General features: G+C 38.1%; 1 protein-coding gene across 1 annotated transcript; it reads left to right on the forward strand.

Moving 5' to 3' along the window:
* Positions 1-9,282: 9,282 nt before the first annotated feature.
* LOC145494489 (uncharacterized) lies at positions 9,283-12,704 on the forward strand. The gene is made up of 4 exons (XM_081473956.1): positions 9,283-9,313; positions 9,416-9,810; positions 10,754-10,810; positions 11,030-12,704. The coding sequence occupies exons 2-4, from the start codon at positions 9,760-9,762 to the stop codon at positions 11,639-11,641; spliced, it is 720 nt and encodes a 239-aa protein (XP_081330082.1). The 5' UTR covers positions 9,283-9,313; positions 9,416-9,759; the 3' UTR covers positions 11,642-12,704.
* Positions 12,705-22,525: the final 9,821 nt, after the last annotated feature.

The raw sequence follows: 22,525 nt of genomic DNA on the forward strand, positions 1-22,525 counted from the left end.
AGGTAAACGAAGAGCTAAAAAGACGGAATTCGATGGTGCACTTTGCAAAAAATTCAAACTTCTAATCGATAAAGTTTCATCGGTAGAGAAAACGATACATCAAAAGAAAAATAGGGGTCACCGAATGTCCAAGATCGTTCAATCCAGGCAAAGCTATAGCAATGGGCATCTGCCCTATCATTGCCCAATTTATTACTTGGCGCACTTGATGCATGAGGTGGCGTGTGAATTTCCGAGCGCAGTAAGGATGCGCAGAAACAATTAGCTCAAACGTCCTTAAACAGCTTGACGCGCGCACGCTTTCACCTATCTGTTAGAGTCGCGTGTCTAATTGTTTATTTCTTCGATGACGTGTCACATTCAACACTTCGAACTTAAGAGGGGCAAGGCCCGAAACGTCTGCCAATTAGATACTTATAATTTTATTTTGGCACTATTCTAGTGCTATTTATAACTTAAGTATCAAGTTCCTCAAGCTTTGGAGCTCCGTTCCGCTTTTTGCACTGTATTTACACTATCAACTAGCGATGACGACTTTTAAATGTATAACTGGGTGCGTGCTGGACGCCATGTTTTCTAGATATACATAAACAGTTAGCATCACTAAACGCACAAGGAACTCGCAGAGTTTACAGATTCCAATGCATCAACAGAGAACATATCTCGTCCTGGCAATGTCGAGTTGTGTTCTCTGTTGATGCATTGAAGTTGCTTCCTCTCTGAGCTGGTTCACTTCACCATATGTAAAGTTTACGTGCATTTCGAAACTGCTCATCACGCTGTAGCCGAGAAAATCGCAGAACAAAAAGACCAGAAATATTCCAGCTGTTGACCAAAGCTATTGAAATATCTCAGACTGTGAAAACCGGTGTAAATAGAGTACTTATTTTGTAGGAGAATGTTGACCTAAAGCCCCCCTCATCTCGGTCAACATTTTCCCGAAGATTTAGATGGATGCCTTTGTATAAAATTGAACGCCTACACGATGCCATGTTGAGAAACCGCTTTTGAGCTGACGGGCCAACCTTGGCAACCTTGCATACAGCCGATGCGCCTGAAATTTGAATTGGCCAATCAGGATTCAGCAGGAGGGAAAACTGTACTGTCCTGAAATCAAATGCTTGTTAACAGGAAAGGCAGTGAAGTCGGGCAACGTTTCTCACTACTGGAGAAGACAGTAAATATTCACGAAAATTGAGTTACAATTCAAAGACTCATATCGGAACATGAAATATAAAACACTGTGTGAATCCAAGCTTTTAATTTTGGACTGAAAATAGGTCGCTCGCGTCTGACAAATTACTCTTCGATGGCTGTCACCAAGTACGATAATAGTTGTGTCATATCGAACAAAATATTCTGTGCCTCATCATATTAAGCCCAAAATTCTCGAGTTAAGTATCAGAAGAAGCCCAAGCAACTCCAGTATTGTCTTTATTTTTGTTAGTTGGGAACAAAAATACTATTCGCATTATGAACACTTACCTAAAGGCTGATTTTTATTCAGAGAGAAAAAGTGAATCTAGTGATATTCAATGGTGTCAATTCGAAAGCTTTAAAAAAAAATAGTATATATCAACCAGAGTTTTTAACGTTTATTTACATCGGTTTTTTTTTTTTAAATTTTTATTTTTATTTTAAGTTACTGATTCAAAAAAGTAGGGATTACCGTACTCGTTTAGGGAAAAATTAAGATGTATGTCATTGTCCAGCTTGGCTTGAATAAAATCTATTATTGTTGTGTTTGCCGAAGCTAATTTCTTGAGCTGTCCATCTTAATTTAGACCGTTCAGGGTACCACCTTTTGGTTTGCTTCCAAATAATAAATGCTAGAGAATGTTCAAAGAGATTTTTTTTGTGTGCGCACAGACTAAACTAGATGTGCGATTGACTTCCAAACAAAAACTACGCCAGTATGGTGTACATGAATGACAAGCCTTTAGAGAAAATAGTGATGATCTCTGAGCGATATAAAATGTCATCCTGGAATCATGTAATCACTCTCAAGTCGGTGGAATGCCTATTTCCTCGTTTGGGACTTGTTTTCATGAAATCTCCGTAAAGCTCTCGAGCTTTCCGATTAAAACTCGTAAACTCCTAAAGGCATTCCATGAGCACTCCGGAAGCCCTCGGGGTTATTTCCGCTGGAGCTTCCGACACTGTATTAGCGGACGGAAGGCGAAAACGGGAATGACGCCATGTGAAATCAATTTATTAATTAACCCAAAAAGAAGCGAAGGCATGATTGATCACCGCAGTTATGCACACAACTCAAGTAGTTGTGAAATTAAAGCCTGAAAAAATCTCCGCAGCTCAAATATATGATCATTCATAATATATATTCGCACCTCGCCCCCGGGATTTCACGCGGCAATATCTCCTCGCGGTTTATTTACGGTCTCGCTCGACGGACTAAGTGGAAGAAGTACTACTCGTAGTCCAATTTAGCCAAGCCTAAAAGCGGAACTTTCGGGCCAAGTTGCTCAAAGCCCGATTATGTTAACCCAGGATAAGCGAGAATTTTGATTTCAGTTTGTAACGTTGCGGTGAGGTTTTCTGTATGTTGTTTGGCCTTTTGTTTTGAGTTGAATAATCTTATAATACACAAAACAAAAGTAGTGAAAAGCATTTGTATGGAAGAAAAATCTATACTTCGGTTAACTTTTAATCCTAGGTTAGCGTTAACCCGCTTCCGAACAACCCGGCCCTGTTTACAACCAGCTAACCTGACATGAGCTCGCCATCCAGTCGAAAACCAGCACTCGGTCATAGGTCAACTAAAAAAAAAACATGTGACCTAGATAAGCTTAAAGCTTGAGCCCATGATATGATCAGGTAATACTGGTCAGGGAATACCTTGTTTTTACAGTTGTCAATCGTCCTATTTTTTACCATAAAACCCGAGCCAAACGGACTCGCAAGCGGTCGCAAGTAGCTGCAAGTTGAACTTATGAGGTAGATAATTGCGTTCGGTGGCCAAACGGACACGCAAGTTTCCTCGCAAGTACACAAAAGTCGCAAAAAAAACCCATTTCAAGGCAGACATATCCTGTATTTCATTGGCTGATAATAGATTAATGGACGCCACTCCGTCATGCGCTGTGTAGCAGGAGCCCCAGCGTTCATCCAGCTTGAGAGTGAAAACAAACTGACCGGGGTAGAAAGAGTCGCTGGGCTTAGGTTTATTCGGTTCGTATCTTGTTGGGGTCAAAGTAGAGCCAGACACACCTTCCATTCCATAACATGGAGAATGATCGCCATAATTCCCCTTGTCAGTTGTGTGAAACCCGAAAAATCTGGTACCGTCTGACACACCATATCTGATATCACTGTCGGGCCCTTGTCCAATACTGACGTCATTTGCAACAGTGATTTCTACGGTCATCCTTACAGGCGCCGGCGGGAATCCTGGAAACTTTGAGAAGAGCGGCGTTTCTTATTGAGCCTGCGTTGAATGTAAGTTGATCAGCGGTAACTGTACGAGAACTGTCAATGTAGGACGCATGCGTCTCCAACCAAGAAGGAGTCATGGTTTGATGGTAAATCAAGTTTTCCTGAAAACGTCATTAACAAAGTAATCAAGATCGACTCCTAAAGTTAAGTTACAGCGGAGCTTCAGTTCGCTCAGCGGAGTATCACGGATAAAAATTAATAGCGAATAACTTGCAGGTAGTTTTCCATCAGACATAACTAGAATAGGTAATTGAAATCACGAGCGTCCGAGCAAACCACTTGACTCACCTTTACATTACAGAAATCCGCTGAACGTACCGACTGCTCACAACAGGAAAGAGCGACCTAAATAAAAAGAAAGTAAACAATTAGTCGTTGAATAATGACAGGGGATACTCCACAAACATTTACTTAGGGGAGTGTGAGCCGCTTCTTGAAACATTTGCCTTCAGTTTCAGACTAAAAGATGCTATTTTAATTACCCTATCTGTGGCTTAACCTAGTAATTGATACCTATTTCAGACCAAATTCTACTCAGGAACCTTTTGCGTAATTATTTTAGAAGGCCCTCAAATAAGATTGATAAAAACGCATCTTTCATAAGACGAATATCAACAAGGATAAAAATATCTTCTTCCAAGACTTACACATAAAGCTGACTAAGGCGTACAAACCATACTCTATTTCAAAATGTTAAAAATCGATACCCTATTTCAGACCAAAACGGCTAAAAAGCCAGGCGCTTTGGCGCCGCACATAACTGTTTAGGGGGGAAGGGTAGATGCCACCCTCCATAAGTTAATTTCAGAGTTTTGAAAAGACTATTTACTCTAAGGGGTTGAAACTTTCAGTAGCTGTTCATTAATCCTTCTGTATTGTTTCCTCCAGCTTTCTTCATCAAATTGCAAATATTTACGAATTTGTACATTTCATAACTATTCTGGCTTGATTTTGTATTAAGTTCCGTTATTTCTTGAATTTTTAAGGAAAATAGTGGCTAATAGTGAAATCCAAGATAGTGGATCTAAGATGGCTGGTCAAATGACGTCATAATCAACAAAGCTGGTATCATCTTGTAGAGCAATCTCAGGGCTATCCGGAATCAATGTAATTACCTTATCTCGCTGAACGAAAACCCAGGGGAGGGGTTCCATCCACCCATCCCCCTTGGTACCATGTTGGGGGTATGAATTGGCTTGTACGTCCGAGGGTTCAAATACAAGGCAAGACCCCCGGACATTCATCACGATCGTCCCTAGTATAGCGTAGTTTTCTTTCAATGAATGACCAAAGGTTGATTCCATCACTGTACCAGATCATCCAAAATTCCTGCCTAGACTAAGTTCTAAGCTAGTTTTTGGAATCTTGTTCTTTCTTAGTTCCAGTGTTCTAATACCAACTCATCAGAGGTACCCAGCGGATCGATCGTTTCGGTAAAATATCTGTTCGGTAGGTCTTTTGATTTAGTTAATAACCTCTCGGATTTTCTCTGGGGAGCTCTTACCTCGTACTTTCGTGATATGAGACAATTGATGCATTTTGTTTTGGGATTGGTAAGAAAAGAGACGGTTCGGGTACCGCTCATCTGTTGTTTTCTGCAAGCAGGAAGTGAAGCGCACTGCTCAAAATAGGGTTAGGTGGCGGGCACTAGTTGACGACCTATTTTCCATCAGGAACAAGGAGGATTGAGTTAGTGAGTGAGTGATGTTTTCGGCAAAGCAATACGACCTAAGGCTTTCGGGAAATTGACTTAAAAGTCCTAATAAATTCGACAGGACAAGCTCTAATATGACTAAACAAATAAAAACTAATGTATCTCGGCTTTAAATTAACCCACAGAGCTTTAAAAGTACTAAAACAGCGTTTTAGTATGAACAATTTGAGACAAACCGACGTTGGGTGCTCCTGCAGCTGACACATAACAAACGTTTTTAAAAATTTTTAAGACGCGGCTGCTAATCCGCAGGCATTGAAACAGCAGCAGTAAAATCTGCATATTCACACGATATTGAGCAATCTGTCGATATAGTCCGAACTGCGAGGGACAAACAGAAAGTATAATTGCTACATGAATATATCATAGACGCTACCAGTTAACAAGAACACTTTTGCGTGTTATTGTCCCGAGTTCTCTTACGCCAGTGTTCTCTGCAGGTCTTAATGGCAAGTGTGGTAAAACAAACAAACAAACAAACTCGGAGGCAAGTAATTCCTGATGCTAAAGGTCCCATGGAACAGTACCCTTTACCTACGCATTCGCCGGAATTTTTTACTGGAAAAAACTTGAGGCTGCTGTTTAGATGTCTAAATCACTTATCTTTCAGTGTCTTCAATACGTCAACGGCTTATTCGAAAGAGCAAGAAGACAACAGCTAAATGGGTCGTTAAAAGGGTAAAAACAGAAACTTTCGATTCGCAAAACCTACTTGTGTCTGTAAGAAAAGAAGTGAATTTATCGTCGAGCGCCAGTTAATCTGTGTTACGCGGATTTTTGCAAGGAAATGATTCACAATAGCCGGACTAACATTCGTTTTTTAATTTGTCTATCACCGCTCAGTTGTGTTTGCTCAGTCTAGTTTACTGTAGTATAACTGCAACTGAGTGTGATTCTCGCTGAATAAATTAACAAACGAGACTGCTATCTCTTCGAAATCAATGGGTAACAGGGAACAATTTGTTTATTTAATATTAAGTTCAGTTAAATGATTGCTTTATTTGTTCATTGAAAACTATACGTGGTAGGTCGAACTGAAGAAAAATAATCAAAACTAAAACGTTTCCAAACTTTGTTGTATATACGGAAAATTAACTGTTATTGTCATAAGTTAAACAGCAAATTAAACTGCCAGAACTTTTTCTGACATCTTTGAGAACTTTGCGCCCGTATTTAAACATTCATAATTGCTTTTAGGGATGGATTTGAAACTTACAAAGTGTGTTTATAAACCTGAATCTACACTGAACAAATTTTTCAAAGCCTGGTAGTATTAGTTCCTTTTGTCTTGTGGTGTATTTGATCAATTTTGGATGTACTTTTTGGATATATAGATTCTTTTTCAGAAAGACGGTTTTGCAAATCTGGAAAGTATGTTTAGACCAATAGGAAAGCTTTTAAAATGAGTTAAGACAAAATTTTTTCAATTATTAGGGACATTGAATTGCTGGAATGGTTTGTTTTGTTGCTCATGGTGTATGAATTCAGCTACACTTCTTCTCGACGTATCCCTTCTCCTGTAAACATTATACTAAGCACGTCCGCACCAGCTGAGCTTCAGGGAGAATATGAATAATATATCATACCTAAAAAATGTTAAAAAATAGCAGAGGTTATACTTGTGATTTCTTTCCCTACCCTATAATCCTCGCACGTACAAGCTGTCGTGAAGACGTCATTTGATCCGCAGTCTTGGATCCGCCATCTTAGATCAGCCATCTTGATATTTCACTATTTTCTTACAATGTCAAGAGATACGGGAAATCAGTACTTAAGAATCAAGCCAAAATGCTTTTTGAATGTAGAAATTTAAGAATTTCTGCATTTAATGAAGAGAACTTATTTTTGCCGGGTCCCACTGAAAACCACATGTATGTGAGGTGGGCTCCCTGTTGAAAGATCTTTATTATTATTATGATTGTTATAATTGAAAAAGAAAGAGAATCATGTGAAGAAAGTTGATGTTTGACCAGACCTACATGAAGTATGCAGTTACCATGGAAACGTCAAAAATCGTAGACACACTAATGACATATCAAAATGTCCTTCAAGAATGAATGAACATCTACGGAAAGTTTCATCATCTTAGAGTAAATCGCCTTTTCACAACTTCAATAAAAACCTTATGGGGGTGAGGGGGGAGGGGGGGGGAGGGCGGGCATCCACCCCTGCTTCCCATGTAGTGCAAGGGCTAAAAAGACCAAAATGACGAGATTTCCTCTTTTCTTTTGTCTATTCTCAACTTTTATATTAACGAATATTTGTGTTTTCTCAACGGCCTTCCAAAAATAAGATGAGGCTTTAACTCTTCAGGGGAAAAAAGGGCTCTATGTCCAAAGTACTGCATTGATTGTTCAGCAAGTTGCAATTAAATTTATCTCTTTATAACTTTCCCGACTGACTGCTCTACATTGATGACAGTTTCCGAGTTCGAGGTACACTCATGCAGTACTTTAGACATATATCCCTTGTTTTGCTCTGTCCAGTTGAAGCTTCATCTTATAATTGGAAGAACGCTGAGAAAGCACACATATTCAATTAAGGTTAATAACGGAAAGAAAGAAAATCTCGTCATTTTGTTCTTTTAGCCCTTGGACGTACAAGGGGAGAAAAGTTCTGGATACCAACCCTCCACCCCAATAAGGTTTGTTCCGAGTTGTGAAAAGTCGATTCACTCTAAGACGCTGAAATTTTCAGTATCTGCTCATTCATCCTTCGCAGACATTATGATCTGTCATTTTTTGTGTCTACTATTTATGACATTGCCATGGTAATCTCAAACATGATGTAGGTCTGCCCAAAAATCAACTTTTTTGACATAATTCTCTATTTTTTTCCAGTTCTCTTCATTAAATTGCAGAAATTCTTAAATGTCTAAATTTTATAAGCATTTTGGCTAAATTTTTGATTGCTGATTTCCGTTATTTCTGGACTTTTTAAGAAATTAGTGAAATTTAAGATGGCGGACCCAATTAAGATGGCGGATCCAAGACTGCTGATCAGATGTCGTCTTCACGACAGCTTGTACGTCCGAGGGCTAGAGGATCAGGGAAAGAAATCCCAATTATAACTCCTACTATTATCCAAAATTTACAGGGATACTACAATATTCATATTCTCCCTGAAGCTCGGCTGGGGCGGACGTGCTTAGAATAGTGTTTACTTTGAGAGGAAGGTCAGCTGAATTCATACGCCATTAGTAACGAAACAAACCATTCCAAAAAATCAATATCCCTAATAATTAGACCATTTTCTGTTAACTCATTATAAAAGCTTTTACATTGGTCTAAGGATACTTTCTGCATTTGCAAAAACGTTTTCGTGAATAAAATATATATATATCCAGTTAGAACATCCAAAAGGAATTGATCAAATACCTACCCCACGACACAAAAGGAATGAACTAGCGGCCAGTTCGGACTTTTAAAAGCCCTTTGTCTTTGATTTCTATTTGTTTCTTCATGAATTGAAAATTGTCTAACGGAATGAAGAACACAATCTTTATCTCTCGTCTGGGTATCTATAGATAAAAATTAAAATAAAACGGGGGAAAAATTTACCAGAACTTCGGGTCGTATAAGTTAGAAGAAAAGCCCAACCGGAATAAGGTTAAGCAAGCGATCTTCCATGGCTTTGAACAATTTGGTCAGTGTAGATTCAGGTTTATAAACACACTTTGTCAGTTTCAAAATCATCCTTAAAAGCAATTATGAAGGTTTAAATACAGGAGCAAAGTTTCCAGAGATGTCAAAAATGTTCTGCAGTTTAATTTGTTGCTTAACTTATGACAACAACATTTAATCTTCCGTGTAAACAACAAAGTTTGGAAACGTTTTAATTTTGATTATTTTTCTCCAGTTCGACCTACGTCATATATTTTTGAATATGCAAAAAGGAATTATTTGACTGAACTTAGTCTTAAATAAACAAATCGTACCTTGTTACCCATTAGTTTTGATGTGATAGCAGTCGCGTTTGTTTAGTCAGGGAGAATCACACTCAATTGCAATTATGCCTCAGTAAACTAGACTGAGTAAACACGACTGTGAGTTCACAGACAAAATAAAATAGGAATGTTAGTCTATTATTAATCATTTCCTTGCAAAAATCCTCGTAACACAGATCAACTGGCGCTAACAGACACAAGTAGGTTTTGCAAAAGTCTCTGTTGTAAGCTTGTAGTGCCCTATATGTTTCTAATAACGCTTATTATTGTTTTTGATTATCATCTTCTTTTTTAACATTTAGCTGTTGATTTCCTGCGCTTTCGAACAAGGCACAGACGTATTGAAGATGCTGAACGATAAGTGATTTACATATCTAACACAAATCTCAGTTTTATTCCATAAAAATTCCTGCGAATGCGTAGGTGAAGATTACTGTTTTGTGGGACCTTTTTCATCAGAAATATTTGCCTCGCAGTTTTTTGAACACTTCCCGTTAGGACATGCCGCGAAAACACGCATACGAGAAATTTGGGATAATAACCAGTCATGCCAAAGCATTCATGTTTACTGCAAGCGTCTGTGATACATCCATGCCGCATTTTCGATGTTCATCCCTCACAGGTCAGAGAATATCGATCTTGAAAGATGGCTCAATATCGTGTGAATATGCTGTCCCTTTGCCTGGTGATGTGCAATGTGAGTTAATTTCAATACCAGCTTCCTCTTTTATTTAAGAACCTTTGCTATGAGTTGTCAGGAGAACACTGAAACTAAGAATGAGATTTTAGCAGCAAGCTGAGCACTTAGCCTAGCAGAAATTTTGGTACGAACTAGTTCAGTCATTGAATCAACATTTGGACTTTTATAGGTTTGTCTCAGAAGAAGATATTTTTATCCTTGTTACTATTCGTCTCTTGAAAAGTTTGGTTTCATTAATCTCATTAAAGGCCCTGCTTTAATAATTGCGCAAAAGGACATACATTTAAGCCTCTGTTTTAAAGCGGCCACTCTCGGGGATGAGACAACTGGCTGCGTAATAGAGGTGGCCGTTTAATAGAGGTTCACCCGAAAACAACGTTGGGCGTGGTCCAGTTTTCAGTTTATCAAATATAAGTGCAAACAAATGCAAGAGGAGAAAAAGTAGAACAATGATGGTTTTTTGTCAATAACGTTAGCAAAAGCCAAAGAAACAATTACGTGTACAGACTCGACGAGTCTGTCAACCCAACACTGGCTTGTGTGCTGCACAAACAAAGTAAAACGCTTCAAGACTTTGTTTTCTGATTGCCTCAATTAAATACTGCTGAAAATGTGTTTTTAAAGTATTTCACATTGTCACTCTTTTACCTTCATCTGGCCAAAAACGTTCAACTTCAAATCTTCCTGGCCGTTTAATAGAGGAATAAAACAAAACAGAATCAATTAATAGAGGTTCGACCGTAATTCCTGGGTAGAATTTGGTCAATAATAGGTAACAATTACTAGGCTAAGCATCGAACAGGGAAAGAAAATGACATCTTTTAGTGTGAAACCAAAGACGAAGGTTACAAGAAGTGGGCCGCACACCGCCACCCAAACTTTCGTGTATTACCCAGCTCTCAATATTAAATGACTAATTGTTTACTTTCTTGTCGCTTAGGTCGCTCTTTCATGTTGTGTTCAATCAGTATATTCAGCGGATTCCTGTAATGTACAGGTGAGTCACGTGATTTCCTCGGAGGCTAGTGATTTCGATATTACCTATTTTAGTTCTGTCTGATGGAAAACTACTTGCACGTCATACTCCATTTAAAATACTTATCTATAGCAAAAAAAAAATAAAGAACTCTCACCCATGGTGTTTCGTTGGGCGCACTGGAGCTAGGCTATAACTAATTTTAAGAGTCTTGATTACTTTTTTAATGACGTATTTTAGGAAAAATTGATTTACCATCAAACCATGACTCCTTCTTGGTTGGAAGCGCATGCATCCTACATTGACAGTTCGCGTACAATTGCCGCTCACCAACTTACATTCAACGCAGGCTCAATAGTAAACGCCGCTCTTCTCAAGGTTCCCATGATTCCCGCCGGTGTCTGTAAGGATTCAACTCCGCTGACCGTAGAAATCACTGTTGCAAATGACGTCAGCATTGGACAAGGGCATGACAGCGATATCAGATATGGCGTGTCAGACGGTACCAGATTTATCGGGTTTCACACAACTGACAAGTTGAATTACTACGATCATTCTCCATGTTATGGAATGGAAGGTGTGTCTGGCTTTACTTTGACCCCAACACGATACGAACCGAGTAAACCTAAACCCAGCGACTCTTTCTACCCCGGTCAGTTTGTCTTCACTCTCAAGCTAGATGAACGCTGGGGCTCGTGCTACCTTGCGCATGACGGAGGCTTTGTGAGGACCGCTGGCTACAACAACCCGCTAAAGTTTAGTAAGGGACTCTCTCTTGAAGTCTATAAAAGTGGTAAAGGAGAGAAAGTTGGAATCAAGTACATCAAGGTCGCCATCAAGCGAGATGCTTAGAGGGAGAAATCTTGAAACGAAGCACAATTAATGTAATCGGCATCACTAGAATTGTCACGAATTGACTTTAAGGGAACAATAGCAGTAGAAAATCAGAACAAAAGTAATATTGGGAGTTGATTATTTGTGAAATTATAAATTGATGGAAACTTCAGTGAAAAAAATGAAAATGTTGCCGCGGGTTGATTAATAAATAATAAACAAGGGATTTACTTGGAAAAATATGTTTCATCCCAAGCCGTCCTAACTCTTGCTTCTCGCTGTAAATAATAGCAATTCTCTCTCTCACAAATTTTGTGTCCACGAACAGAAAATCGCTGATAAAGTTATCAATTAAAAGTAGTTGATATGTTGCAGTTGATATATGCATCAAAAGTGCTATTAATTTTCTTACTAAAACTACGCTAACACCTACATAGATGTTCTGTTGCCAAGTGAAACGGCTAGCCTCTTAGCCTCCTTGAGGTCATTATGAAACTCCCGCGCGCTTAGGATAGCGACAGTAAAATTAAGTCAGTTCACCGTCAACTATGCTAGTTGAGGACCTATGTTCCACTTAGGAACGAAGAGGATTAAGTAAGTAAGTAAGTACCGTCAACTATGACACAAGGAAGACTCGATCGACTTACAGGTTGCTCGTTGTCTGGTCACTTGAGTCGGCTAAGCGGTCTGAGTTTGAGTCGTTGAGGGTACTGTGTTTTATCTTGAGCAAAACAGTAATAGAGTGTTCCGTGGTGATAACTGTCCAACAGTACCAATTTAATGTAGACACAACGAAAGATGCGAATGCAGCCATAACACTACTGGAAAAAAGACTTGTAAAAATGGTAGTAATAGAGTGTGTCATCAAATTCTCAAATCCAAAACTAAAGAGCCACTAAAGGTTTTATCCTTACATCTGTTTATAACTTTCCAGCTCAATAGCGTCCTTCGTTTGGAAACCAGCGCATTTTGAATTTGGGAGTTATGGCGGTGCGTGACATGAAGCTAAGATCGCGTTTGTCGAAAAATATACACTTATCCCGTGGTTTTTAGCCATTTTAGGAGTTAAAGTACATTAAAAACCCGCGTGTAAGAACCTAATTTTTTCAGAGTTTGGCAAAACAGGCTCTTGTATTATGGGGTACTTATTGAAAAGTTTAGGCTAAGTAGGTTCTTAATTAGCTTCTTAATTTCTACAGAGTTGACATTGTTGTTGATTATCAGAAAATAGTATAAAATCTGGTCTGTTCTTCATTATAAATATTCATTAATATACCCATGTTGCCAAAAGTCCAACAACATTAATTGATATTATATTGTTATATTAAAACAATGATCAAACTGTAAGAGGATACATGCATGGAGCATTTGAACCAAGACCAAGATTACATAGAAATGATACATTCTGTAAATTGTAGCAATAATTGTTTCATAACAACAGTTCAAATTTAACATACATTGTGCATTTTGAGTTTCATTTAACAGTTCAATTTTCTAAATTCTCGATCACCTTTTTGTTTTTGGTAAAAAAAATATATAAATTAAATAGTTAAACCCCACATATAAGAACCTGTTGGAATTTGTTTGGCTAAACAGGTTCTTATATTTTGGGGTATTAAAAAAGCAAATTTCTGCCTGAAGGTTCTTAAATCCCTAGGTTCTTACACGCGGGTTTTTAATGTATTAGGAAAAGTGCTCGTGTAAATATTTTCTGGTTCGGTTCAGATAATCAGTCGACTAGGTAGCCAAAGTAAGTTCCAGATTTTTACACTATTTTCCGGCCGCCATATTGGAGGACTAAGGAGGTCCATCAACATGGCGGCTCCATTTTGCGCGGAACATTTCGACGAATATCTCAACTTTGGAACAACGCACACACCTTAAACTTGGAGACCTGTCTTGTTTATTTATCGTCTATAATATCTCAATTTCTTGACTTTATCCATTGAATGGTTTTTGATTTTACCTTTTATTGCGTGACAATGAGAACACTCTATAGCAAGACAATAATACATTACGTCTCCTTTCTGCAACTTGTTAAGGGTGTAAATGAGAACGGGCATACTGAAGGGTAGCACACAAAAATGCTTGAGGATTACGGGCAGTGGACAAGCATCTCATCCAGAAAAACTAACAATACTTTGAAATTCTTCAGACCAAGGAGATCGGGCTTTCCAGTAGATGCATTAGTTTTTCCCAGGTGTGACTAAATTAAACGTTGTACGTTGCTTGGGGTATTAATTATACCATTATCTGATTCAACAGGAAGAGGTATTGTAAGAAGTAAAGCACGTGTTTGGATCCAGTTTTATTTTAACCCTATTCAGACCGGAATGCGGGTGAGAAAGTCTTTTTAGACCCTCCGCAACTTTCACCGCTTGTAACTTTAATGTTGTTGAATCAATGAACCCCAAATTTGATGAATTTTCCTAAAATGCATCTGGGAGTTTTGTGTCACTCGTTTTTTGTTCAGCTTTTAAAACAAAACTCAATATATTAACTTTCTTGCTGTAGCTTTTACTCCTTTAGACTCTATCTTTCTTATCAGCTTTTAGTGTTTTTCTGAGATTATACAAAAATCACAAAAACCAAGAAGGCGGATCTCAACAACCACTCTACTGTGATGTTGGTATCCTCATTAAAGATTACTACTACTACTACTATCTAATAAAGTGGCAGTTTGAGAATGACGCCAATTCTTCATATTTTGCGCCCAAAAGGATATATTTATGAACGTACCATAAATCTCCCAGGTTGTCTAGCTTATGCATATGTGCATATATGTTTGGTACAGTTGATGTGATGTCTTGCGGGACTTTATCAGCTAAATAAATGTAGATGTAGATGTAGGTTTCATGGCCATAGCTAATAGTTACAGGGTGAGGGCCAAAAAGTCCATCCTCTCGACCCCACAAGACCCCAAAAAGCCTGGGCCCGATTAGCAATCTAGTCTATTTACACCACCAATAAAGGTTCATCCCGTTTTGAAGTCCGTGCGAGTGTCCCTGACAGAAATACTTGATGTACAAAAACCCACTAGGAATAGGTCGCTGATAATCAGTTCATACGTGGTAATTACTTAAGCAGAATACCAGCTAGAAAATGCTTGTGCCAAAGTTTAACTAATTAATGAAACAGACGGAAAGTAGACGATGTTACAGAGATTGAAAGGCATCAAATTCTTTTGAAGGGCAAAAATCCCACCTTTCTCATTTGCAGTTTTGACAAGTCTACTCAAGGAAAGTGATTAGTTGCATGTTAAGCGGTTTTCTGAAAAATGTATTTAATGATGCACGGACAAGTCACGGGCAACCGCTTTCAGACGTTTGCCTCAGAATTACCATTGAGAAGTCACTTTCGTTGTTCACCTTGGCAGAAGCACGAGTTCTTCTCGCAACATTAAAGCATTGCAAAGTTTGGGCAGACCTACATGATGTTGTGGTTACTGTGGCAACGTCAAAAATCGCAGACACACAAATGACATATTATGATGTTCGCGAAGGCTGACAACTTGGAAAATACCTTTTTAAAGGGAGGGGGTGGCATCCAACCCCTCCCCTTGTACGTCCAAGGGTTAAAAGAGCAAAATGACGAAATTTTCTCCTTTCTCTTTTCCGTTATTAACCTTTATTGAATATGTGCGTTTTCTTAACGGCCTTCCAATTATAAGATGAAGCTTTAACTGGACAGAGAAAAACAAGGGGCTCTATGTCTAAAGTGGTGTATTTCTTATTAAAAAAGTTTCGATTTATCTCTTTATAACTTTCCTAACTGACTGCTATACATTGATGACAGTTCCACGTTCGAGGTACACTCCGCGGCCAGTTCTGTACACCACTTCAACAAACGGACTCTTAAAAGCCCTTTGTCTTTGATTTCCTATTTGTTTCTTCGAGAATTGAAAATGTATAGCGGAAAAGAACACAATCTTTACTTCACGTCTTGGTATCAATAGATAAAATATAAAATAAGACGGGAGCAAAATCCACCAGATTTTCGGGTCGTGAAAGTTAGAAAAAAAGCTCGACCTCAATATGTTTAAGCGAGCGAGCTTGCATGGCTTCTCTGCTCTTTTCTTAAAATTTCACGGTTTTTTCTTTTGGTTCAAGTTTTTGTCAGCGTAATACGTCATTTCAACAAATAGCCTCTAGGAAATTCCTTTTTTAAGTTTTATTTTCTATTGTTTAACTGTTTTTTTTGTTTTGTTTTGTTTTTTTCTTGTGTTGGAAATGAAACAAAGGTGAAGAATACGAAGTTTTTTTCTTCATCTCTGGGTATTAATCAACCAGAACTTAAATTCAAATAAGATAGGGACAGAATATGACACTATATTGCGCGACACTATATATCATAATATACATGTATAATATAAACTCACTGGCTCTAAAAACGTTTCCATATCTCGACTGCAGGATTAGCGCAGAATTGTGGCATATACTGTTCGGGGGATCCACTGCAGTGTACTTTTGGTGACTTTTCGAGAGTTTACTATGGAAGACAAGTAGAACTGTTGCGGAAATTCGGTTTGAGTCTTTGTGCTTTATCGGAAAATGTCCAATGTCTTTCCAAGCCAAACTCAGCGGAGGCTCTCAAAATAATAGCTTGTGAATACAGCCGCCTCTTACTGCGTTGCTTTTCTGTCTTGTCTCAATTTTTTAGAAGAAATTCTAGTTCACTGAATCTATGTATTCACTTTGATATATAGATTTAGCCAAGACTAAAAGCGGAGCTCTTGATTACAATAAGCGATAGCCATACAGGAAGAAAATGATTTGTTTTTCTTGGATCAGATACTCCTCTAATTGTTCGGCATGTGGTTTCACTTCTTTTTCTAGTTAACTACTTAACAATAAGGTTACTATCAAATAAAGCGTACCCAATTTTCCAAGATTGTAGAAATTATGTAAACGCAAATTACTTTTTTCTCAGTTCGTGAGCGAGCGGAATTCTACAAATCCTGAAATCACGGTGAGCGGAATCGTCGTGTTGATCTATTTTCATGAACGAAATTGCAGTAATCCTCAGTCTAGTACGTTCTTTTACACTTCCATCGACGATTAATCAATGCAAGTGGATCTGTATTTACTTTTAAATGGCGAGCAAAGTCACTGTAAGTAAATTCAATTGAGTGTTTTGTTTGGTTGTTAGTAGCTTGGCGCGATTATGGCGCTTAATTCTTCATTTCTCTCACCGTAAAATGTTAAGTAAAAAGGTAAGTTAATTTCAGTCGAGTTTACCTTCTGATCGTTGCTGTAAATAAGAGAATTTATGTGGAATACGCTTAACGAATTTCCTCGCTTTCTGCTATTCAATTTACGGTAGAAAAGTCTGATTTCAAGTGATTCGCAACGACTGACAGAGATTGTTTTTGTACTCCAACTTCGAACTTTGCACGAAATTTCACACCGGAAAAGCAACTTTGGAGAACTTAACTGGTGAACTAGATGCAACTAACACAAAGACGTTTTTGGTAAAAAGAAATAAAAGTTGACACTGGCTAAAAATATGCACTGGACGTTTCGCCTACTACTGTTGCCTTCTTCAGCAAAGATAAAAATGCAAATGTCTAACGGCGTCCTGCTTGGTATGTGTACACAATGTGTGATAAAACTAAATCATAGGACTCGGCTTGCGCACTCGCAGGGCAAATGTCGTAAGGACGTAAGGACGTGAGGACGGATGCACGGATGCACGGAAGGACAATCTTGTAACTGCCATTTTTTTTTTTCGGTCAGTGAGTTACCAAATTTTTCTAAGATATGGGGCTGCGGTTGCGTGCCTTCAGCGCGCAGGAGCTCCCCTATAAATTAGCTTGCACTTACATGTAGTTCAATAAATTTCATTTTTTGGAAAAATACTGCAGGGAGCCATCCTACTGGTGATAGTTTTGTCATTTATCTCCGTGTTGTACAAGAGATACTGTGGGAGTTTAAATTTCCTGCAAACATGCAGTTAGGGGTAACAGCAACTTTTATTACCGGGTGTATAATAGGTTTATAAGCCTTAGTAGCTCGCAGCTAGCAAAGCTATTCTGGGCGAGCTACTATTACTTAAACCCTCGGACGTGAAAGCTAACTCATACACTCACGGTGGTATAAGGGGTTGGGACGGGTGCGTTAGAGAGAACCTTCCCCTAGGCTTTCGGTTTGTTAAGAGAGAGCAAAATGAATTTACAATGATTATATATCCCTGAGCTTGTTCTACAGGACGACACCATTTTTACTGGTTACGACGTCATCTGACGTCATTTGAACCGCCATCTTGGGTCCTCCATCTTGGATTTCACTATTTTCTTAAAAGGTCAAGAAATAACGGAAATTAACCCAAAATCAAGCTAGAATGCCCACGAAATGTACAAATTCAGGACTTTCTGCTATTTTGTGAGGAAAAGGGGAAAATACAGATTTATCTCAAAAGTTGATTTTTGGCCCGACCTACAAGAGATTTCTTGGTTGCCATGGCACATCAAAATTTCTCCAGAGAATGAGGAAAAAGCTGCTGAAAGTTTTAGCTCTTTAGAGTAAATCGTCTTTTCAGAACTTTGAAAAAATCTTATGGGGGGAAGGGTGGATGCCACCCGCCTTGTACGTCCGAGGGTTAAGAGTATTACCTCCGATGGTTAAGAGAATTAGAGAAAAAAAGGAAATTGAATAAATTTGTGAAAATAAACAAAATCAAACCAAAATATTATACCTAACACATGATATGGAAATTAAGTAGCTAACAGGGTTGACACGTTAAAAGAAGGAGGCCATCGGTCCTTTGAGAGGAGTTCCTGACTAGCCCATTAAGCTCCTTAGTGTAGGTTCAATTGTGAAAAACAATAAAACAGTTTCTTTTTCCCACACGTTTATTTTTCATTTCAACTCTTCAATACTAAGTACCACAGAAAAAAATAAACGGTTATGCGATTAAGTTGTGCAAGCATGCTTGGTTTACATGCCAGTTGCTCATTTTTTAAGAACATGAATTTCCAAGGTAGCTTTACCAGAATTGGACATAGAGCCGCGAAATTTCAGACCAGAACCGAGGGATCTGTCATGCCAACCATTTGCCTTGAAGGGGTTTGCATCATAATACAAATCATAGTACTGATCATAGTTGGCCCTTTGGTTTCCAGGGTACAGCTTAGCATTCCACCAGTTCTGGTAAAAGTTATAATCAAACGGAACAGAGAACATCACAGCAAGTGTTTTGTCGATGCTTGGAATGTAGTAGGCAAGGACTCCGACAGCTCCCGTAGCGACTGGTCCAGACGTTTTGCGAGGTCCGTAAACAACAGCGCATGCTGTGGAAAATAGAATAAAAGAAACAGACAAGCAATTTACACATTTTAAACTCGGCTATCGCAAAATATCGTGATTTGTGAGTGGCAAGCAGATCGATTATTTGCCAACACCGAAGGCCGAGACAAATAATTGATCTTTGAGATCAGTTGTAAGAAAATAAACCACCACCCTAGAAAATATAACCCTACGCCTTCTGCAAGCCACACAAGACACGTACCTTTATCGATGCTCCAGTACTTATACATTTGAAAATATTTGAAATTTCGCAGTATTAGAAAAAAAGTAAACATTTAAAAATCACGACACAATTCAATTTAATATTTAGAAAACATGTTTTCCAAAGGCGTTTGCAACTTTGTAAGCCCTAATGTAAAGATGTTAACAAAAAAAAGCTAATTATGAATACTGAAGTGTCCGAAACATGTTTTCTTAAGTCAAACGTTGCGTCTTCCTTTTGAAGTTTTGAACGCATTTTTAAATAGAAAATTAATATTAAGACCCCTGAACGAAAAACTATGTGCCGAGTTATTTGTTTTTGATCTGCGCTTTCCCGACAAGGGTTTCAAGATGATTTCCGCAGAACATTCAAGCAATAATGGCAAAAATTAAGTTACCAAAAACACTTCATGGCATGGTAATATTTTGAATAAAGGTAGGAAGATCTTATCGAAACCTTAGCTCTCAAGTTGACCCCGCAAGACAAAACTGGACTTGAAGTTAATTATCCATATTTCAATTAAAACGGACGTTTCGCGTTAGTTTAAAACGCAATAACACGCGCTTTAAGCATTTTTACGAGGTTTGACATTAAATTTCTCGAAAATGCTTGAAGATTTAATCGCGGGGTCATCTAGAGAAATGAATTACAGTGAGATGTTTTAAATAGTATTCAAAAAGTTACCGTGCTATAGGTAGATTTTTAGTAAATAAATTTTGCACTTATTCCTTGAACTTTGAGCGGAATCCGTCTTAATTTTTTTCCTAGTTATGAATCTGAGCCCTTTTAAAGAGACTCCAATTCTGAAAAATGGGGATATTACTTAGAAAATTACATCACACATTAAGCATGGCGCGAAATGGTGAAGGATGTTTGCGCAAGAGTCTTCTCAGAAAAAAAATATACATATATGTTTAACAAGGTGAAACGTTGGTGTTGCTCATATTGTGTTAGTCAAGTTCAAGTAATATATCAAACACGAGAAACAGTGTTTCATCGGGATATTGAAACACCGAGAAGAGAGTTGAAATACGACGCGCAGCGGAGTATTTTTGACGAAATTCGAGGTGTTTGGATAGCCGGTGAAACACTGTCTCGAGTGTTTGATATATCTTCTCAGTGAAACAAAAACTAAGCAGAAAAATCGCCTAAATATCTCCCCAGAAATTCTCAAAAAATCTCCTAAATATCAAACGCTTTTTAAATATCTTGAAAACTCCTCTGAAAAATCTCTCATTTTTTATCGTAAACAAAAACATTCCGATTTTAAATCCCTTAACCCAGCCAAACTTTCTAAAATCTCTTTCAGTGGACGGAATTGAAGGAGAAGATTCAGGTGCTTCGATGTTACCAGCTTCCGCCATTTTTAAAATTTGTTCCTTTAGCGCTTTTGTGATATGGAATACATTTTTCAAGTGGGAAATCGCTAAACTGTATTGTTTCTGGCATAAAATTTAGTCTTGTTTCAATGGGAAAGCGATGAAAACACAGGGCTAAGCCAAAATAGGTATGAATATTTTTAAATTTGCCTAACTTTTCTAAATATCTTAATGTTTCTAAAATCTCGGAAAATTCTAAATATCCAAAAACATATCCAGATATTTGTGGCAAGGCCTAAGCGAGCCTCTGTAAATGCTAGATTCACTTCTTACCGTTATCCACAGAATAAGGCAAGTTTTCATCCGCAGTGCCAGAATAGAAGTAGAAAGAGCCTTGCTGCCAAGGAAGTCCACTTTCGTTGTCAACGCCAATCGCGCATTTGCGTTTCACGTTAGCGAGGACATTTAGGACGTCTTTCAACAGATTGATTGTAAGCTGAGCACCTTCAATAACCGTTCCTGCAGCAACTGAAATGAAATAAGCAAGTTAGTTTCACAACCGAAATGTTTTTAAAACCTTCGCACTGAAGTCACCGATCTAGAGATCTACTTGCTATACCAACAGCTCCTGATTTTGACGAGTGGCGGCAAACCTGTGCCATCTTTAGAGGGCTAACTCAACTAGAATTGTACCAACTGGTAAAGTTTTTACTCCTGTAATGTTCTGTGTATATGCTTAACGTTTTGATATGTTTTGTTTGTTTGTTTGTTTTTGTTTTGTTTTGTTTTGTTTTGTTTTTTCTAAGACCGATTCCTAAAGATGATTTACCTTTGCGCTTAGACTTTTCGCTGTCTTGGTCTTCCAAGTCCTTCGGCAGTTTAACTTCAGTGTTATGAGATCGCTCCAAAAGGGCCTCCAGTTCCTATGCCGGAAAAAGGAAAACAAACCAAACAACCCAAAGGGAGAGGGATTTTTTAGTTTTTAAGTTTCTAAGAGTAACATTGTAGTTTTTAGGGATAGTAAAGGGCGTCGGCCAATAAATGGATGTGTGCGCTATATAAATGAACTATTATTATCATTATTATTATTATTATTATTATTATTATTGTTCTTGTTGTTGTTGTTGTTGTTGTTGTTACTATTATTATCATTCAGTTGGATTTTACAGAAAAAAAAAACAATAATTTCTTTTTACCTGGCGATTGGGAACCATTTCAGGGAAGTCGGTTAAACCAGCATCTGCCAACAATGCCTGAACTTCCCGCTTTGTAAAGAAGAAAAAAGCTAAAATGTTAGAACAACAATCAGCAATGTTTCAAAACTGTCGCTTGACACATTGTTATTTAGGAATGTTTTATGCCAAAATTTAACCGTCCTCTGGCTGGTATGGTTAATTCACACCTTATCATGACAACATAGTTGAATCAGTTTACAATGCACAAAAAACATCAGCAGCAACATCATCGTAATTATTGTTATTGTTATAATTATTATAATTATCAATGGTGTTGTCATGAATAACAATGTCAACATTATTATAATCGTTTATTGTTTTCAGTAACCTGGATTTTCGTTTTAACTCTCTGATTTAATATTTACGATGTATTTGTTCACTTTATTCTTTTTTTTTTTCTAATGGACAGCGACAAATATCCAATAAAAGTTGTTACTACCTTGCTTTTGTGCAGTTCTATTAGTTGCTATGTAAAGAAAACATATTTCCAAGGCCTTTTTAGTGTTAAACACACACAAAGACGTTTTTCACCCTCTGTCAAGTGTTAAAAATATAAATAAATTCCTTCGACATGTAAACTTAGTGTATTTGAATGAAATTGTGGACGTTTCAATTCAACTTTCTTGGAAAAGTGTATAGGTATGACAAGGTCTCAGCTCGTCTGCCAACAGGCTCCCGGCGGGGACGGAAAAAATATTCTGCGAGCAAAGCGAGCGGACGAGTGCGAAACTGGAGAATTCGGAGAGCAAGGCGATCGGGGCGGGACGCTCGGTCGCCGGGAGCCTGCTCGCAGGCTAGGTCTCGGCATAAACTTCAGATTCTAAATGGCACGTCGAGTTGCA

This window comes from Orbicella franksi, chromosome 8 (assembly GCF_964199315.1).
Source record: "Orbicella franksi chromosome 8, jaOrbFran1.1, whole genome shotgun sequence".
Classification (NCBI taxonomy): domain Eukaryota; kingdom Metazoa; phylum Cnidaria; class Anthozoa; order Scleractinia; family Merulinidae; genus Orbicella; species Orbicella franksi.